This window comes from Lycorma delicatula, chromosome 2 (assembly GCF_047948215.1).
Source record: "Lycorma delicatula isolate Av1 chromosome 2, ASM4794821v1, whole genome shotgun sequence".
Classification (NCBI taxonomy): Eukaryota; Metazoa; Arthropoda; class Insecta; order Hemiptera; family Fulgoridae; genus Lycorma; species Lycorma delicatula.
In genome coordinates, this window is record NC_134456.1 from 30,611,687 (window position 1) to 30,633,653 (window position 21,967).

The 21,967-nt window shown below is 31.3% G+C and overlaps 2 protein-coding genes across 5 annotated transcripts in view; one reads left to right on the forward strand and one right to left on the reverse strand.

Moving 5' to 3' along the window:
• Positions 1-21,967, reverse strand: part of TfIIS (RNA polymerase II elongation factor) — a 101,536-nt gene that overhangs the window by 14,901 nt on the left and 64,668 nt on the right. The window contains exon 7 of one of the 2 annotated variants that reach the window (XM_075358582.1): positions 6,473-6,491. The exons of the other annotated variant lie outside the window; for it this stretch is intronic. The gene's annotated coding sequence lies outside the window, so the exon portion shown is untranslated. Of the gene's footprint in view, positions 1-6,472; positions 6,492-21,967 lie in introns of those variants that run through there. 2 annotated transcript variants of the gene reach the window in all.
• On the forward strand, positions 887-17,269 carry LOC142320604 (defense protein l(2)34Fc-like). 3 transcript variants are annotated; one of them, XM_075358586.1, is made up of 5 exons: positions 887-990; positions 8,067-8,125; positions 13,835-14,173; positions 14,709-14,809; positions 17,016-17,269. In XM_075358586.1, exons 3-5 carry the CDS (start codon positions 13,841-13,843, stop codon positions 17,164-17,166), a joined length of 585 nt encoding a protein of 194 aa, XP_075214701.1. In that variant the 5' UTR covers positions 887-990; positions 8,067-8,125; positions 13,835-13,840; the 3' UTR covers positions 17,167-17,269. The 3 variants fall into 3 exon arrangements, with proteins under 3 accessions (XP_075214701.1, XP_075214703.1, XP_075214702.1); XM_075358588.1 differs by having other exon boundaries at positions 8,067-8,121; XM_075358587.1 differs by lacking the exon at positions 8,067-8,125.

The window sequence follows — 21,967 nt, forward strand, 5'->3', positions numbered from 1 at the left end:
GTATTGTTGTGAAAGGGTGTGTGTTGTAATTTGTGTAGTGTATGTGTACGGTGTGAAAGGTTCAGCATCTGTGTGTAGTGAGAAGAAAAGCTGCATAGGCTTGACCATGGGGATGCCAACCCCCAAAGTCTTAATGTGTAAGACTCACTGTCAGGGGCAAATGTAACTAGAATGCAACACTTTTTACATAACTTATTCATGTCACAGCTCTCTCTTCTCTATAAATGTTCTCAATCATCTGATTTATGATGAAATTCAAATTTATGCTTTACTTGCTTCTTAGAAGTCCTCTTCTCATCTCAACCTCTTATTAAAAAAATAGGAAAGCTTAGTAAAAATCTTAACATTTATTGAAGATAAAACCTATATTTTGATAGCCTTAATCAGACCTAAATTAAGCAGAGATCATGTAATTATTAAATTTGACTATTTTAGAAATAGCAAAATTTTAACATTATGTGATTTTATATAGATATTTGTGACATCTAATTCCTGTAGATACTCTAGATTACAAAAAGCGATATTTTTCTTATAAATCTCACAAAGATTCAACATTTAATATACATTATTTTTAGTAAGTACATAACGATTCTCACAGGATAATAGATAATATTAACTGTGTAAAATTGTGTATTGATAATATTTAGGAAAATATTATTTAAGATTCATGAAGGTAGTTAAATTAGTTAGTTAACTCAAAGGTACAATTATTTTTTTTAACAGTCACCTCTAATTAATAATAACCTACTTTTAATGATTAATTTAATTCAATTATAAGTTATCAGTTAAATTAAGAAGCATGTATTTCATTTACTAAATTAAATATCTAACAGATAATAATGTTTACTTTATGGTGCTATCAAGATTAGGTTTTTATTCATGTAAATCATAAAAAAGATTGCATTATTCAGTGGACAATTTTTAAATAACTATGATATAATTTAAATATATTTTTAAGAAAAAATAATAACTTTTTACTGAAATTGCACGGTATGTAACAAAATTTTATCAAAGATGATAATTCACAATTTAGTTCAATAAAAATGCATGGCTTATTTTATTAATTGTAAAACAACTCAGTTTGTACTTTAGAAATTTCTATAGTATTAATTCCAGTAATACTTCTAGTAAAACTGGTATTATTAATTTCAAACATTGAAAAATATTATATAACCCATGAATTAGCATAAACACATACTTGGTGGTGAACATATTTATTTTATATTTATCAAGAACATAACTTTTCCACTCATTGTGAAAGAAGCAATAATAAATATGTAAGATTATAATCATTCAATGTCATATGTTAACAATATGGAAAATGATCATTACCGTAAATTACTACAAAGAATCTTAATCATGCAGTAAGTGTTACACGAGGTGTATGAGAAAAGTAATGAAACTGACTTTTTACTTACCAAAGTTTTTATTTTTTTCAATCAACAATATTATCCCCTTGGGCAGCTATACTGGTGGAGTCGTTGTTCCCACTCCTGATAGCAGCGCTGGAAGGCTTCAACTGGTGGGGCTTTTAACTGGTCGATCACAGTCTTTTGAATGTTCTCCAGAGTTCCAAAATGACGTCCTTTTAAGAGATGTTTCAATTTCGGGAAAAGGAAAAAGTCACAAGGACTCAAATCAGGTGAATAGGGGGGGTTGAGGAACCATAGGAATTCGTTTTGAGGTCAAAAATTCCGTAATGGAAATGGCTGTGTGACACGGGGCATTGTCATGATGAAGCATCCACTTGTCTGCAATGTCTGGTCTCACGCGAATCACTCTTTTCCTTAGCCTTTCAAAGAAACCTTTGTAAAACACTTGGTTGACAGTTTGTCCTGGAGTAACAAATTCATTATGCACGATACCCCTACTGTCAGAAAAGCAAATCAGCATGGTTTTGATCTTTGATTTGCTCATTTGACATTTTTTCGGACGAGATGACGAAGTGTGCCACACTCTTTGCTTTGCCGCTTTGTTTCAGGATCGTACTCAAATATCCAGGATTCATAACCCGTGATCACACGATTGAAGAATTCTTGGTTTTTGTCAATCCTCTCAAGAAGATCAACGCACACGTTTCTTCGATTGTCCTTCTGTTCCGTTGTGAAGTTTTTCGGCACCAATTTCGCACGTCCAAATCGTCTGTCGAAATTTGATGAACGGTGAAAGTGTTTTAAATTTAACTGTTCAGTCATCATCCTTATTGTTAAACGACGGTTTTATTTCATAAGAATTCTCACACGCTCAACGTTTTCGACAGGTTTTGAAGTTGAAGGTCTCCCTGAGTGAAGTTGATCTTCAACGTGTTCTCGGCCTTCCAAAAATGATTTGTGCCAGCGGAAAACTTGTGCTTTTGATAAGCAATGTTCCCAATAGGCCTGTTTCAACTTTTCAAAGGTCACATTCGTGGATTCTCCAAGATTAACACAAAACTTGATTGCACAACGTTGGCTCTAAATTCCGATGCTCCATTTTCGTAACACACAACTTCACTGATGGCGCTGTCAAAAATAATGTGTTGGCTGAACGGAGTTGAAACTCGTTCTAAACATACGGAAGGGATGAACAAACCAGTCTAGCACAGACCAGTAGACACAGCGTTGCCAGTCTCATTACGTTTCTCACACACCTCGTATGTTACAGATAATTTCAACCATATCCTGAGTTTTAGAATAAAAAGTGTAGATTTAAAAGTTTACATTTCTTCTAGATTAAATTCGGTCTTTATTAAATTTATGTAATGTGTTATTGTTTAATAACAATATACACTTCTACTTTTTAAAAAATGCGATTTCAAATAATTGAGAAAAAATAAATTTAATATCCATTCCATAGATCTAATTAATTTCCTGATATTAGAAACTGTAATTTCTAATATTATCAAATAATATACATGGTATCAGTGCTATTAATTGTTATTCCATTAATTGGTAGTACGGATTATTTTAAATACCTCTTAGCTTTTTATTTATTTAAGATTTAATTGAACTAAATTTTTGAATTCCAAAGATTAGTAATATTATATTAATTTGAATTTTTAGACATTAAACGATAGTTTTGAGTAGATATAATGAAACTAAAAAATGCAAAATGTAAACATGGACTCCCTTTTATGGATTTTAAAGTTGTTTTCTTAGCATTTATATTATAAAATTGCTTAATTTCTTTAATTAAGTATAAAGGCTAGAGTATTTATGGGAAGGTAGTTTTGAAAAGAACTACTCCTTATGTTTAAAAAATAATATGATAAAAGGTAAAGTTCTGAAAAGGATTCAACATGTCTCTCAATATTGCAAAATAATATTTCAGTAGAGGACATAAGTGAGCAAAATACTATATAAATTGACTTATGGGCAAGCACTGGCTTAGCTGGTATGTGAACCTCAGCTGAAGTAATTGTATACAATTTATGAAAAGCATTTAATTTCATAGGAAGGAATAGGAAAGTATCGTATATTTTCAATTCGAAACAGTTTAAGAATGTCTATAACAAAATTTACAGATTTTATGTTTTAACATAAAAATTTGTAGTTTCTGGGGTTAAGGAACTGATCAAAAAAGGTTTCAATTAAACAACTTCAGTGATTAAGGAAGTAGGAAGGTTTTTCAAGAAAAACACAGAAATTTCTGAAAAACCTAGAAAAGTTTCAAAGACCCCCAAAAAATTGTTAAATCAGCTCAGCACAACTCTAAAAGTATGCATGTTGTAATAAAAAATTTAGCTTTTGTATAAAATTTTAGTCATATAGAATACTATTATGCTTGAGCTGCCATTTGATTTACTTACTCTAGAGAGTAGAACATACTATAAACTTTAATGAGATTATCTGAGAGCAGTTCAACCGCAGTGAGAGTAACCATATTTAACTTGAATTGATTATTTATGCTTAAGATTGCACCACTGGTTAATATGCTGGCTTTTGTCAGTAGGCTTGGATTCAATTTTCAGCAAGGGTTTAATTTTTTTTCACTGTTCTCATTAAAATATATTTGTAGCAGAAGTAGTCATAACAGTAAAGTAAAAAAAGTAAACAGAAGGTTCTGTGGCCTTTTGTAAATTTAAAATTGTGTCAGAAAGTTACAAATTTTAATCATAATAATTAACGTTAAAAGTAAAAATCTGATGTAGACGCACATGACTTCCTTGTACACCTATTAAATTACATATACACATTTTTTGCTACACTTAATTTAAACTTATTTCATTTGAAAGTGAGATATGATCCTCCAGTTCTTTAATAAAGTGGACAGTTACACAACTGCATCCACATATTTTGTGGTGGCCATATGAGCATTTTGTATTAGTTCATATATTAATTTTGTTTCATGTTGCTCAAGTAGTTATGTGGTGTAAGTGAGAACGTGTTACCCATGACGTGATAACCATGGACACATTGGTTCAAATCATACTTTATAAACATACATTTTTTAAAATTTAAATATACTGATTTATTAATAATTATTAACCTCTGTAAACATTTTTTAATTAAAATGAAAAGTACATAAAATTTTATTTCACTAATAACTTCTGTCTTATTTTCATATTTTTTTTTTGTTATTATTGAATTATTATTTATCATAATTTTTTTTTACAATCTGAGGTTAATAACTTAATAAATCAATATATTTAAATTTAAAAAAAATATGTATATTAAGTCAGATTCAAACTGATGTACTTTCCCCTTGTAAGATCCAAATATTTCATTAATTAAAATTTTATTTGGCTCTGGAACCAATGAAATAAGTACCACTTATGATACATCGTTGAAAAGCTATCAGTGAGGGGTTATTACTGCAGTTAAAAAAAAAGTCTAAATCTACATTTTTTTGATTTCTCAGGGATGGTCAAAAATGGATAATTCCGTTGAAATTTTTCGCGATCACAATACTTCCTTTACTTTATACAAGTTAGAAAAAAATGGAAAAGTGAGGGGTGAAGTGGTTTACCACTTTATTGGGCCAAATATTTATATATACTGATCTAAAAAACTGGGTGATTAAACTTACACTCCCATCTCTTAAGTTTTTTTACTTTCTTGTATGAAGTAAAGGAAGTATTGTGATTGCGAAAAATTTTGATTTTCAGATTTCATTAGAAATATTAATTTTGGCCATCCCTGAATCCATTTTGACTAGTTTCGGCATCATGCCAAAATAAAAAAATTTGGTTTTTGAAATTTTTCTTAACTGTAGTAATAAGTCCTCATTGAGAGCTTTTCAACAATATCATCATAAGTAGTACTTATTTTCATTGGTTCCAGAATTATAATCAAATAACATTTTAATTAATGAAATATTTGGATGTTAGGGGAAGGCAAATCAATTCGAATCAGACTTCATTTCCTTTTTTTTTAATTTAAATATATTGATTTATTAATTATTAACCTCTCATTGTAAAAAAAATTAGGATGATTAATAATTAAAAAATATCCAGAGGTTTTTAATGAAATATTTTTGTGGGGTTTGGGTTGGGATACTCAAAAATGTTAAATGGGACCAAATGTCATTTGATATATTGTTTTAAAGAGCACAATGGGATGAGAAAATGATACAATTAAAAGTAAATTCTGATCGCCCAATCTAAAATGGCAGCCAATGTGTTTGTTTTAGATAGCTAGAGTGCTCTCCTTTAATTTTTTTGTTATTTGAGGTATTCCAATTCTATCTTTAATCTTCTCCAATAAGAGAGGCTAACTCAGTAGGCCAAAATTTAGAGCATTTTTGCCTTCTCTGGGCGATTCAAAAATTTTAAATGGGACATATGGTCATGTGATGTGATACCTTGTTTTGTTTGTCAATGTAAGACAAACAAAATGGTATCAAAAAAAAAAAAAAACAAATTCTTACTGTTTAAACCAAACTAGTGTTCACAAGTCATTACATTAATTAAAAATTGAAAAAAAAATTAAAAATTTTCAACTACTTCTTTTTATTAAACTTATTCACTATTCCTTTTTGCACTGACCACCTAGGTAAATTATTATTTCATGCTATCACTCACTGAAGCTGATTATTAATAGAAATTTCTGCTAATATTCCTTCTTTGATAACTTCATCTGTACTGGATCGGCCAGGCTTTTTATAATCAAAAACGCTATCAGTGCATTGAAATTTTTTTTCTATTACATTTGTGACTGCAATCCTGGAAATTGTATATTATTTGTTTTTATTTCTCCAAATAAAAATTCTATTTCTACTTTTTCTTGATTTAAAAAAAAGAAAAACATTTTTTTTTGCTTGAGTTTTTTTTGTTGTAAATTTTGAGTCTTTTAATTAAAGTTAAAAAAAAAATCCTGGTTTATAATTCAGCTGAAGATATTTTTTTCTAAATTAAGTTTTCTTTTTAATCTTGATTTCTTTAATATTTTAGGTATTGCTTCAGAGGATGAGATGAATGATTTGTAGCGTGGGTGAAAATGCCATGCCCGACCGGGATTTGAACCCGGGACCTCCGGATGAAAGGCCGAGATGCTACCACTCGTGCCATGGAACTAATAAAAAAAAAAAACATAAAACTTCATTCAAAAATAACACTAGTGTAGATACACGTCAACATCTGTTATCACAAAACCAACAGTGAATATAAATTTTGAAAAATGTAACTTACCTTTTTTTAATTGTTGGTCTGTTGTTGACATGCCACCTTATGAAGTAAAATACTTACTTTCTTAAAAGTTTCTTACGAAATAAAATTTTATGTTTAGAATAAACATAAGTTTATTTAGAAATATTTGAAAAATTTGAATAATTAATTTTATAAATTTTTAATTAATGTAATCACATTTTTGGTCACCATTTTGGTTTAAATGGAAAGGATTTAATTTTTTGATATAATTTTAACTTTAAAACAATATATCAGATGACTAAATGTCCCATTTAAAATTTTTTAGCTGCTCCTGCCAATCTGAAAGCCAAATACTCTGAGTTAGTTTCTCTTATCAGAAAAGAGTTCCAAAGAGAGATTCAGGATACCTCAAATAACAAAAAAATCAAAGGAGAGCATATCTACCTATCTGAAAGAAACACATTGTTGGCTGCCATTTTGGATTAGACAATCAGAATTTAGTTTTAATTGTATCATTTTTACTGTTTCATTGATTTTTTAAAAAATGATCTATCAAATGACCATTGGTCCCATTTGAAATTTTTGAGTTTCCCTTCACCCACTGCCACCCAAAATTAAAAAAAAGTGAAATATATGTTCATTGAAGTATCTCTTTTGGTACAAGGAAGAATGCTGCAAATCACATCCATTTATCTCAGTTATAAACAAGTTACAGGAGGGTGTAAGTTACTTTCTAGCCATCCTGTATATATATGTATATTGACATCGGCATACTGATGTATTATCAATGTGCTACTGGAATGCAAATTATATTTAGCCCTAAAAGGGTGACACCTTCACTCTGAAAGTTGCTCAAAGAAAGCAACTTTGACTGGTTTCTTTTGGCCTCAGGTGTTTTACATACATGAAAAGAATGTCAGATTTTGTGTGAAGGAGTAATGTCTTATTTATTACTTTCAGTTAAGAAACAATACATTATATGTATTACCTCTACTCAGTGTGGGGATAATGTTTTATTCTATTTTAAAATAAATATTACTTAAGGCCAATAATGATTTCAAAAGAATTTACATTATATTAAAATTTGAATATTGAAAAATGTACAATGGTTTTGAAAAGTAACGATATACAATTTCTTAAAATTATATTTTTACTACTATAATTCTAGAATGACTTAAAGGCTGTAAATTGTTTAAGTTTTATGTTTCTGACTAGAATTTTAGCTAAATTACAAAAACATGTTATATGCTTTTTACAGCAAACTATTTTACATATCTTTGATATCATTACTGTATGACAACATTTTTTAATCTACATAAAAAATGTATTGATAAAATATTCTATTTATTAAATGTAAATTTTATCAAAAATCCTGTAGTTCTGTAATTTCTATCTCTTGTTCTTCATAAAAATCAAAAAAAGATTATTGATGTAGATAATTTTTAAAATTTTTTCATAATATACAAAAATAAATAGTTGAATTACATTTTTACTTTTTCAGATGTAAAGTACACATGAGGAAGCGTATCTGGTTTTTGTAAAGTTCAGCAAAGATAGTTTGTATGCTTTGAAGTTATTGTGTTTCAATAAATACAAATATTACTATTATCTTAAATCTTGGCCTGTTGTCTACATTACTTTACTTGCTCAGTTCAAAAGTAACTTTTGAACTGAAAAAGATTTACCTAGTATTTGTTAGAAAAACTGATTGATAATATATTTGTAGTTTCATAATCTATCATTAAATTAATATCTACTTAAAAATCTAGATGTATATGAAACATCTTAGAATTGCAAACTATATTCATTCACAGAAATAAATGAAAAAAATAAAAATGTTTTTCTTCTTAATAATAAATCAATATGGAATAAAATCTGTAAATTTTGTGGTTACCATATTTCTTTCCAATTTTTGAGGATAATTAACTGTTTTTGTAGAACATTAATAACGCTTTATACGTAGAGCCAAATGAATTTATTTGATATGTACTTTGATTAAGAAGTAAATTTAATAGAACAACATTATCAACCATATTATTTGAAACACTGATGTTTAAACAATTATTTCTTATATCTTGTTTCCAACGTAATGTAAGAAGGTACCATTCCCAAACTCTATCTGGTGATAAGTAAGCTCTAATAATAATAATAATTATGATAACTCAATTATCTCTGATGCTCTGCCTGCTTATGGTCACATATTTGATCTTAAGAATGTACCAAAGTTCATTTTTAAACCACAATTCTTGCAAATATTTAATATTCTGACCACGATCATGCAGTTTTACTTTGAAAACAAACATTCAATTGTCAGAACATTGTGAGCATATTGCCAACATTTTAATAGAGTTGCCTCCTTGGAATCAATGATGGATCATTTACAGCAATAAGGTGCAGTAACTGACCATCCCCATATCGGGAGTTCATGGTCAGCTAGAACAGGGGCAAATATGGAAAATGTGCCAGAAACTATTAAAGAAGAACCACAAATGTCGACCTAGGGACGAGCTACCAAACTTTGAATCTTATACGTCGCTGCATTTTGCATGGTTTACACCTTTTCCTGTAGAAGATTCAGCTGGTAAAGTTAATAAAACCTGCAGATAATCCGTGATGGTTAAATTATACAGTCAGATTTCAAAAATTGAAAGGGAAGAAAACAGATTTATTCAAAATCTGATTATTTCTCTTCCACCTCAATGGTTTTGTAAATAGGCAGAACTGTAGAATCCGGGGCACTGAAAATCCAAGAGTGAACAGCAGCATGAATTTCAGCCTCTCAAATTCATGGTTTGGTGTTGAATAACATCACAGGACATCATTGGACTGTTCTTCAAAAATGACAATGATGATACTGAGACGATCAATGGGGAATGATATCGAGAAATGCTTCAAAATTTTGTAAGACCTGCAAAGGAAAAAATACCTGGAATGTGGTTTTAGTAAGATGGAGTCACTTGCCATACAACTGAAGCCACAATGAAAATTTTATAAAAAACATTTGGCGACTGAATCATTTCCAGATCAGTGGATTGGTGAGAATGTTCTCAAGATCTGATGGCCCCCAACTTCTTTTTATGGGACACCTAACAGAAAGTGTGTTTGTGAACAAACTCCAGAAGCACAGGAAAACATTCGAGCAGAAATTAGAGCACTACAGCCATAAACACCAACAGAGGTTGTGGAAAATTGCTTTAGAAAGAGCATGTATTTGCAAAATTGAAAATGAAAGACATTTAAAAGATGTCTTGTAATTTTCTGTTCATAGTTAAGTAATCTCCAATGTGTGTTCTTTATTACAACATAAAGAAAGAAAGAAAGAAATATTAGGAAACAAAATAGATGATCAACCCTGTCGTGATTTACAGGGCACTCAATATTTATTTTAACATTTTTTCATGAGCTTGTTTAAATTATTAATATGGATCTTAATCATATTTATTTTTATCTTATGATTTTTTTTTTATATTTATGATTTATCTTAGAAAAACACGATCTATATAATGCATTATTATGCGCACTGATCAAAATAAATAAAAAATTATTTACTTTCATGCATCTCTCAGTACTGTGATAATTATTGCTTCAAAATATATATTAAACAGAATGATGATAGAACATAGCTCTGAAATAATAAACCAGAAATATATCATTTAAACTGTAGTGAATGGACTAAACACTACACTGAACAGACTGTATGATCATTAACCGATAAATACAAGGGTTATGCAAAGGTACTACACACGACAGAATCATTCTCTGCAGTCAACTTATAGAAAAAGCTACAAAAATAAAGACCATAACATGGTTGTGAGTACTGTGTACATGCAATACATAAACACTAGTACGAGTATCTATCATATTTATTACAAAATGAAATTTTTATGCACTAAATTTGACAAGAAGAACAAATTAAACAATCAAACATTGATCATACATATTATCTGACTGTATGCTGAATGTTTCCAACCTTTTAAAGATGTATAACAATAACACTATTGGTAACTCTATTAGTTTTACTGGTAACTCTATTGGAGAAAGTACAGCTAATTAGTTCTGGAAGGCCCTTTAAAAGAACAAATTTCATTAGTTAATAAAGCTGTTTCTAATTTTTAACAATTAACATGTTTCATCATGTTGTTCAGTGATCTTTATTGCACAATGATTAAAAATCCATCCAATTAAATTAAATTTTGAGAATTTAAAAATAAATATTTTGACATTTTTCAATGAAACGTTCAAGTAATAAACCTTTTCAATAAAACCCCTTCAAAGATATTTGAAAAAAGTTTTCCTACTTCCTCAAATTTTGTTGTTACACTACCTTTTTCAGACTTAAGGCTATTTTCATTAAAATATTTTTTTTTTATTACAATCCAACAGTTCACAAATACAGTTGATAACTGCTGGTAATGAGAATAAGTTATAAAACAAAAACATAAAACTAAGAACTGTGAAAATATCATTAATAATTATAAAGGTATAATAATTAAATAACTTTACTGATGTATGCAACTAGACGTATCCTAGAGGGAAAAATTCTGGGAATAAAGAAACAAGAACAATATGAAGTATAAACCAAACCACGTATAAGCATGTTAAATTAATATCTACTTAAGGTAGCGTGGATGACAAAAGAATTGGCACTCATTTTGATGTGAAATGTCTTTAAAATCACACCGAAACATACAGGTACCAAAACAGAAATTTGTAACATAATGAAAAGGTTTATATCATCCTGGTTTAATAACTCCCTAACTATTGGTCTTGGAGACGTAAATGTGGTGTCATTTTATAATTTACATGGGCAACTCACCATACAACTTTGAGTTTGCATCACTGGTGAGTGGGTTGGCGGAAGGGAGCACAGTGCAGATTGGCCAAAACTGGTGCTCTCGCTCATCTCCATTCAGTGTAGCTCATGACTTAGATGTGATAGTGCAATGATTTGTGTGTGTGTGTGTTTAGAGTTTGTCGAGATATATTATTTTAAGTAATAATAACTGTATTTCGGACAATATTTATATGTAAAAAAATAAAAATTAAACATTTAAAAAAGTATAAAAATTTAATATGTCAGCCGAAAATATAAATTACACATATCATTAGAAAGGGGAGGTTATGGGCCACGCACAGGTACCCCTCCAATATCTGGTGCCGAGTGAGCAAGACTGTTTCAGGAGTGTCACAAAGCTGGCATGGTGTGCTCAGTGAACGATGCTGAAGGTGTGAGCAGCTCTACCGCTGCTATTATATCTTATGTCTCTACTTCTCATATCACAGACCAATGTTGAACAAGATTGTCATCGAATATTAGTTGAAATAAATATCATGTACCATTTAACACTCACAACCGCAGGTGGCTTTGTCAACCACAGGGCTAGATGGACATTCAAAATTTAAAGATTTCTGTGCCCAAGATGAAGTTTATGCTTTTCAAGGGTGCAGACAAATTATCATACAGTCGTTAATGTGTAATGTTAATATTAAGTATAAAGGCTGTATAATCAGCCGAGTTTGAGTTCATAAGTACCTAGGTGTTCTGTTTGATGAGAAGTTGCTGTTTAGCATCCACACTAGGCAGGTAGTGGCAGATGTCGTCTTTGTGATGCACAAGCTTAGAAGGATTGCTCGAAAAGATTACAGGATTTGGGCCGATTTGTACATGGTGTACTGAGGTGTCTTCAAAAGTATGACCTCTTATGCGATGTTCATTTGGGCACATAGGTTGGAAAGAAATCGAGCACTTATTCAAAATTTAAGGAGTGCCCAATGCAGAGCCTTCATTATATGCACTAGTATTTTTAAAACAACCTCCTACGAGGCTACTACTGTATTAGAAAAGGCTCTCCCAATCGATTTAATGGTGAAAGTTCAGGCAGCCATGTGGAAATTGCGAAGAGGCAGGGAGGTCGAGGGATTTGGAATGCGGTTTCGAGCTGGGCCTGTACTGGAGTGGAACAATGATCTTGAGATCAACGGTTATAAATTTTGAACAATTGCCCATCTCCTGCCTTCGGAGGTGGCTTTACAACCTTGCGATGGAAGCATGGCAGCAAGAATGGCACGCCACGACTAAGGGAAGGTCCTTGTATAGATTTATACAGGATCTGGGGGCATGGTATGCCTTTCCTTCGTTTTTAAGAAGCCCGAGTGCTCTCCAACCATGTAACATTTAAACCAATATTTGTTTCAGTTCCACCTGGCAGCTGAAGAGCTGTGTGTCTGTGGGGAGCTCCAGTCGAACAAACACATGATGTTAGATTGCCCAGCTCTTAGGTGGGGCCAGAACTCAGAGGTTATGGGGAAAATTGGCACTCACAAGCAGCAAGTTAATGTGGGGAGAGCTGCATTGTTGGACCATGCGGCAGTTCCTTTGTTCAACCATTAGTAGTTTACCTAATGGAAAAGACTCCTACCGTGCTGCTGTAGGAAGTTAACCGAGAGATATGGCTGGCTACCAGCGAGATTAAGGATCTAAGCTCTTTAATGGTGGACAAATACTTACTGGCATTCAGCGGCCTAGCGTGGCAGCGGATTGATGAGATATATGACAAGTGGGCAGTGGAGCACGCAAGCGAGTGGTGTATGTTACCACACTTATTCCGCTCATGTTTTTAGGTTAGTAAGTAAAGTAGATAGGATACTTGTCGCTAAACTGTTTCGAGGCTCAGTAGTTGTTTGTGGCACAGACATTCGGTCTTATACTTTAGAGTGACCAAATGGGGTGGTGGCAGGAGAAATTCAAGCAAACCAATCATGTACCATTTAGTGTCTGTTTATGTTAAAATTAAATTTAGTATGTAGTCAATGTCTCATTTTTATTTCAATCCAATACACTGAAGTGACTCGCTGACATACAGACTGACCCATTTATTTGTAGAGCTGGCCAAATGAAGAAACTAACATTTTCCATTGGAGACTTTCAGTTTTGTTAAAAAAAGTTTTGTTATATGATGGTGGCTCTTCCATTTATCTTTACAGATAAGTTGGTCAGTTTGTAGCTTGGAGGAACTTTATCCAAGGTCTGTAATGTTTCAGATTATACCAACGGCTGTGTGCTCTCCACCCGATTTTTTTATTTTTAAAATTTTCTATCAAATATGTCAATTTCATAAATATTTTAAAATTTGCATAAAAATATAAATTAGTGGTAAACTGATACATAATCTTTCCTTTATAATTAATTAAAATTAAATATATATTATTATTATTTTGATATTTTACACTACAAAGAAAGTAACTTAAGAAATACAATTCATTTTTTAGGTTAATATGGTGGTAACAAGTATAATATTGTTAATTACATTTATTCATAACCTACAAATACTTGATGGATTCAGTCTTGGAGCTCCAATTGTATCCTGTGAGGATATGCTTCCACAACATGGATATAAACCTTTACAGACAGAGTGTCCTTTTAGTATTAAGTTTTTTAAGACTTATTATAATGACCGTTCTGCAATTGAAGTTACTCTGTATAGCAAAAATAAAAAAGATCGTTTTACAGGCTTCATGGCGATGGTAAAAGACAAAAATAATAAAATTTATGGTACATTTGAAGAGATTGTAGATTATTCTCCACTCACTTGTAATTTTCAGGAAAAGGTAACTTTAATTTAAATCTTTTATTTGGTAAGAAAGTAATAAAAAATGTAATGTAATGAAAATAATATATGGACAGTAAATAATTCTTTTAATGTAAAAAAAAATAATATTTAATGATCAAAGAATAATTCTATTAACATTATGCTGCAAAACTGTAACCTGATTAGGTAGAGATAGAAAAGTTTTCAAAGTTCAGAAAATAAAGTAAATTAAATATTCATTTATCTCATCAATGTATAACAAAGGTAACTAAAATACATAATTATAAAAATCAAAATAAATTTTAAAATTAACTTCATAAAAATATAATATAAATATTTAACTGTTAGGAGTTTTTATATAAATCAAATTAACAGTGAAATAATTGGCAGAGAAGCATATTCAAATTATAGGCATCGGTTTAATGTATACATTAAACTGAGTAATTCTTATTTATGGCTAAGATCAGCTACAAATTATAAGCTGTATGATGAATTTGAGTGCTACTGCCAACAACAAATGACATATGAAGTTAATCAAATATTTTTTGTTACAGAGTGCAGCAACACAACAAGACAATACACCATTAAATAACATTTCATTAATATGGGTCTCACCTGAAAAACTAGTCAACAAAGATATTAAAGTACGGCTACAGTAAGTATTTTTTTCTTTAATAAATTAAAAATTTATTCAATTTACTTCATAGTCTTGATATTTTTCTTATTTTCTATACAACAAAAAAATTAATGAAACTTTTTTTCAAGACTTTGATACCTCTATTTTAGGTACAATGAAATGGTAGCCAATTCTTGGTTTATAGCATTCACTATTGTCAGCAGTATTGTTTTTTTACAATTTAAAACTGCTTACTGTACTCCTACCTGTATGAATGAGATAACTGCACAGCATGGAAGTTACAACAGTTGAACTAAAAAGTTCATATATCAGTCATTTCATGCAGTTATAAAATTAAATCATGAAAATAATGTTCATTTCTACATCAGTAAGTTTAAATCTTCCATCAATCCAGTCTTGGAATTACAGTAACATATCAAATCATATTGATTTATAACATATCAAATCTTCCATCACTCCAGTCTTGGAATTACAGTAACATATCAAACATCAGATTTAAGAATAATGCCAAAATGCAACCTAAGAGTAATGTCAGGGAGTAACCTTCCCACTGACAGGTATAAAAATTAGAAACTTTCTGATGATTAATGTGAGAATTAAAATGCATGAATATATTACATGAGGTGCTACCCAAAAGTTCGGGGAATTTGAATTTCACGCGCGAACTATTGCTGGTACGACCTGCTGCCGCTAGATGTGGCTATCATACTCTTTGTGAATCAGTGTTCCAACAGCTGACAGTGAGAGGCTGCATTGTTGACTTTCATGCGGTTGTGCTTTGCTGTTTCGGCGAAGTTCTAAATGGCAGATTTTAAAGAGCAAAGAACCTGCATCAAATTTTGCTTCACGGTTAAAAAAACTGTGCAGAAACCCATCACATGCTTGTGGAAGCATTTGGTGACAATGCTATGAGTAGAAGTAAAGTTTTTTTGTGGTACAAACGATTCAAAGATGGACGAACGACAGTTGATGACGATGAGTGTTCAGGAAGACCATCAACAAGCGCAACACTGGAAAACATCGCGAAAGTACGAGAGGCTATTGTTGCAGATCGTAGACAAACAATCCATGATGTTTGTGCAATCGTACAAATGTCATATGAGTCCATGCAATGCATCTTGTTGGACAATTTGAACATGAGACGCACTGCTGCAAAATTCGTACCGAGACTGTTGAACAGCGACCAGAAACAAAATCGCGTAGCTGTCTGTAGTGAATTGAAAAATTGAGCAAGAGATGACCCTATCTTCATCTCCAACATCATAACTGGTGATGAGACATGGGTGTACTGGTATGACCCTGAAACTACGCAGCAGTCGTCAAGTTCACCGCGGCCAAAAAAAGCACGCCATGTTCGCAGCAACGTGAAGTCCATGATGATTGTTTTTTCGACATCAAAGGCATTATCCATAAAGAGTTTGTTCCTCTTGGTCAAACTGATGTTCTATTGTGAAGTTTTGAAGCGGTTACGTGAAAGCATTAGGCGCAAATGTTCAGATCTGTGGGGGTAACAGCTGGGTTCTGCATCATGACAACGTGCCCGCGCACACATCGCTAGCTGTTTGGACTGTTTTGGCTTCCAAAAAGGTGGGTGGGTGGCTTCCCCACCCACCCTATTCGCCTGACCTTCCCCCGTGCAACTTTCTCTTTCTGAAAATAAAATTTCAATTGAAAGGCTGTCGTTTTAACACAATTGAGGAGATTCAGGAAAAAACGCAAAACGTGCTTCCAACACTTACACCTGCAGACTTACAGGGATGCATGGAGTCATGGGAAAAACGCTGGGATCACTGTATCAATGCCCAAGGGGATTAGTTTGAAGGAGACAGTGGAAATTATAAGTTATGGTAAGCTATTTTATTTTTATGGTAAAATTCCCTGAACTTTTGGGTAGCACCTCGTATATATGTAATAAATAACTGCGACACAATAAATTTAAAACCTAACAGAAGATAAGGAGAAATAAATTTGACAAAAAATTTGGGTATTTTGGGGAAATATAGATTGTCATTAAGGAATGAGTATGTGTCTACAAATAAAAGTATGGAAGAAAAACAAACTAAAAGGAAGCTTGGTTCCTTCTGTCAACCAGTCTTTTACTTCTTGAAATGGAGAATAATAACACTGAGGTGTGGAATAAATAATAATATAGAAGGGAAGACGAATTTAAAAAATCTAATCTAATTAAAAAGATGTGAAATTTCTTTTTTTTTCTTTTTTTTAGTGTTTCTTTTGTAAAAAGCATGGAAGAATGCTGGGTTGGATTAAAAACAAAAATATTTAAAATTACAAGAGAAATAACAAAAAAAAGTGCAAGTTATGATTTTGCTAAAGCTTTTGATTCAAGTAGTTCACCTACAGATTCAATAAGTTAAATTTTGAAGGTTAAAATTTTTATCAGAATCTCAGACTGAATATTTCAGTTCGACAAAACAGCCCAATTTATAAAATGTTTACAAATAAAACAGTATTTCAGAATGTAACTTTATTTAATATCCTAAACATCTTAGCTTATGTAATTTAAGTTCCTTTGTTATATGAACTCAGAAACCAACACTGTTGAACAAAACACACTCAACTACATGACAGGCAACTTTGTTAAAGTGATATAACAAACCTTTATTTCTTTTTTTTGAGAACTGACATTTTCTCATTCTGATTTTATATGATTTGCAGCTCTTGTTTGTTCTTGTTCTTTTCAACATAAACTGAAGTTTTCATAAGGTTTTTATTAAGATATTAGTAAAATTTATTGTATTGATAATACATCAACCAAATAATGCACAATTCAAAAGAAGAAGAATTTTTATGGTAAAAATCAGTAAAGTTACATGATCATTAGAAATACAGTGGTTTGATACTATAATTTAATTTTTCAGAAATACCAAAAATTGAGCAAAGTAAAAATTTGTGATTTTCAGCTTAGTTGTTACAATATCAAACAAATACAACCTACAATTTAATGATTTTATAAACTATTTGTTTCATTTTTTTATTATTTTCACTTTACTGATCACAGATGATAAATCATGATGGTACTTTATCTACATATTAAAGAATTTGGTTTTTTTTTTGTCTCCAGTCATTTGACTGGTTTGATGCAGCTCTCCAAGATTCCCTTATCTAGTGCTAGTCGTTTCATTTCAGTATACCCTCTACATCCTACATCCCTAACAATTTGTTTTACATATTCCAAACGTGGCCTGCGTACACAATGTTTTCCTTCTACCTGTCCATCCAATATTAAAGCGACTATTCCAGGATGCCTTAGTATGTGGCCTATAAGTCTGTCTCTTCTTTTAACTATATTTTCCCAAATGCTTCTTTCTTCATCTATTTGCCGCAATACCTCTTCATTTGTCACTTTATCCATCCATCTGATTTTTAACATTCTCCTATAGCACCACATTTCAAAAGCTTCTAACCTCTTCTTCTCAGATACTCCGATTGTCCAAGTTTCACTTCGATATAAAGCGACACTCCAAACATACACTTTCAAAAATCTTTTCCTGAAATTTAAATTAATTTTTGCTGTAAACAAATTATATTTCTTACTGACGGCTCGTTTCGCTTGTGCTATTCGGCATTTTATATCGCTCCTGCTTCGTCCATCTTTAGTAATTCTACTTCCCAAATAACAAAATTCTTCTACCTCCATAATCTTTTCTCCTCCTATTTTCACATTCAGTGGTCCATCTTTGTTATTTCTACTACATTTCATTACTTTTATTTTGTTCTTGTTTATTTTCATGCGATAGTTCTTGCATAGGACTTCATCTATGCCGTTCATTGTTTCTTCTAAATCCTTTTTACTCTCGGCTAGAATTACTATATCATCAGCAAATCGTAGCATCTTTATCTTTTCACCTTGTACTGTTACTCCGAATCTAAATTGTTCTTTAACATCATTAACTGCTAGATCCATGCAGTCAACGAGTTGATTTCTAAATCTTTGCTTAACCATGATATAATCTATCCGATACCTTGCAGTATCGCCTGGCTTTTTCCAAGTGTATATTCTTCTATTATGATTTTTAAATTGGGTGTTGGCAATTACTAAATTATACTTCATGCAAAACTCTATAAGTCGGTCCCCTCTTTCATTCCTTTTGCCCAGCCCGTATTCACCCACTATATTTCCTTCCTTGCCTTTTCCAATGCTTGCATTCCAATCTCCAACTATTATTAAATTTTCATCTCCTTTTACGTGCTCAATTGCTTCATCAATCTCTTCGTATACACACTCTACCTCATCATCATCATGGGCGCTTGTAGGCATATAGACGTTAACAATCATTGTCGGTTTAGGTTTTGATTTTATCCTTATTACAACGATTCTATCACTATGCGTTTTAAAATACTCTAATCTCTTCCCTATCTTCTTGTTCATTATGAACCCTACTATACATACAAATAAATATTTAATTAATACATAAATATGTATATTATATATATATATATATATACAGAATGTTACCATATATATAAATATATAATTGTATATAATTAACAGGTGTTGAAAATGATGTCCATAAACTTCTATGCACTTGTCAACACTTTGAATGTTCCTGGCTAATATTATTAGCTGTACCCTTCTATTTGCTGGACATTCAAAAGCCAATGCTTGATACAGAGTGGCAATACTCAAATGCGCAGGCAATAAACAACCCTTCCCACTCCAGCTCCACTCATACCAACAATTTCCATATTATTTTATCCATCCCACACCAATATATGAATTTTAGGAAAAAATATGCATTTAAACTATTGAATAAACTATTGAATGATGAGGCACTTTTAAATTGAACACTCGGTATATAAAAAAAATGATAAGAGATATTACTGATTTGCAGTTTTGCAAGCTATTTTACCTCTCAAGTATATAGAAAGCTGAAATTTTGCATAATTATTACAAAGAGGTTTTACAATCCTTAAGGGGATAAGTAAATAGGATTAATGAAGGGTGCTGAGACCAGAAATACTGTAACTTAAAACCTGACAAGTAGCCTAAGTTTATTTAATTTTTTAAGGGCAAACTAGTGGACAGGTTATTAATGCCTAAGCCACGGACTAACATGCTCTTAACACATGCATATATAGTTATATATGTAACTCGATAGAAATGTAAAGTGTTTCTATAAAAATTGATCCCTGATTAAAAGTCTATTCAAATTCAAACAAAAGTGCAACAGATTTCACGCATTAAAACCATTTCTTAATTTCAGCTTCATTGTCACCTAAAATATTGCCAGTTTAAATCTATATCTAGTTCTAAGTTTAAATCTATATCTCAATGCTGTGTAACAAACACACCTAAGGAAAACGAGAACATGTTACAAGAGATGCTACAGTTATACAAGAACTATATTGGAATGTTGCTACATAACATAATGAATACATGCATTAACCTGATGTGCCCCAAACATAAATAACAGAGCATCTCTTTATGGTATAGTCCAGGGGTAGCCAACTATTCTGTATATAAGATCGACTTTTTATCTTAAAAGTGTGTCGCGATCGACTTGTCATAGGCTAAGGGGGGAAAAAGGGGTGTGAAATGTATACTATGTTTATACACTGTGTTTCAGTATAAGGTGCATTCCAGCGAGGTATGGGTAGCTAAGTAAAATATATTATTTTTTAAATCACTTTTTAAGTTTTCGAGATAGTCTCATGAAGAAAATAAATTTCCTGACCCAACTTTTGATAGCAGCATTCCGTACATGTGGTACCTAAAAAATTTGTTTTTCCGACACTTTTTCAAGATAGATTTTTACTAACTTAAAATGCAATTTAATTTTTTTATCAACTGCAATGAACAATTTGTTGTACTATTTGTTCATAAATAAGAAAAAGTTATTATAAAAATGCACAGTATGGCTGATAATTTGATTTCAATATTTCACTTTCTTTTTTTTAGGCCAGGAAAATTTATAATGAAAGAATAATATGACTTACTTTTTGCTAATCTATCAATAGCTCACTCAGTACACCTTGTACTGAAATATAGATATACGGGTTATCTATCTAAGTAAAAAACAACAGCAATAATTATTTAAAGGGCCAAAAAACTCACATCCAAGGGAATTAAAAGAACATGGATAATTATTAACAATATTTATTAATTAAAAGTAGCTACAGATAAAGACAGATTTAGAAGTTACTTTGTTACCTTAATATTAATGGGAAGACTGAGTTTGCATGTCTCTAACCAAGGAATCATAATTAGGTGTATATCCTGACAAAGATAATAATAATGAGTCTTCAGTATGGGAATCAGTCAAGACAGAACGTTGTTTAGTCTTCGCATAGGTATGTAGATCCGAAACAAGAATAGATATATTCGCTACATTTGGTGATACTGGGATATTTTTCTCGGTTGACATATTTCCAAAAATCTTCTTCAAATTTTCTGACTTGTAAGATTAAGTCAGTCTGTAAAATTATAATTTAATTTTCTAATGCCCTTTGATCCATATGAAATATGTCTGAAATTTTTTTGCTAAGCGTTTCGCACTTAAATCTTTTTTAAAAGGAAAAGATATAAATTCCACAATTTCTTTAATTTTTTCAAAATCCTGGAATTTTACCTGAAAATCTTCAATTACTTTTTGGATTTCCGTGACATATTTGTCGATCTTATAATTAATATTTTTATGTTTTTGTAGGTTATCTGCCATATTTGGAAAATAATTCAGATTATTTTGTTGCAGATCTTCTATTAGCAAAATAAATTTTGTTTTTTAAGCATCTATGCAGCTGATCATATCAATTCCTGTTTTATTTTTACCTTGTAATTCTAAATTTCAATGACTTAATACTGAAGTAAAATCGATAAGAAATGCTAAGTCACTAAGCCAAGTTTCATCATTTAAATTTTCACAGTTTCCATCTTGTTCCTGAAGAAAATTTATAATTTCAGACAATAAATCATCAAATCACTGCAGAAATTTACCTCTGCTTAGCCATCTGACATTGGTATGTAGTAATAAATCAGGTTGGCCTTCATCAAGATGCAGTTGGAAGAGACGCCATTTGAGGAAACTTCCTTGAATTGAATTTACAATTTTAAATGCTATGTCCATTACCTATTTTGTGTTTAGTCTCTTGCTAGCCAACACTTGCTGGTGAATTATGCAGGGGTAGCTCAAAAAGGCTGGGAATTCATCTTCATTT

What these genes read in the sequence shown, in the direction of transcription:
- LOC142320604 (XM_075358586.1), top strand. Translation starts at nt 13,841, where the DNA reads ATGGTGGTAACAAGTATAATATTGTTAATTACATTTATTCATAACCTA. An exon ending in CTTGTAATTTTCAGGAAAAG is followed by an intron (nt 14,174 to 14,708) that starts GTAACTTTAATT and finishes TTTTTGTTACAG; the next exon opens with AGTGCAGCAACACAACAAGA. An exon ending in GATATTAAAGTACGGCTACA is followed by an intron (nt 14,810 to 17,015) that starts GTAAGTATTTTT and finishes TCTTTTTTTTAG; the next exon opens with TGTTTCTTTTGTAAAAAGCA.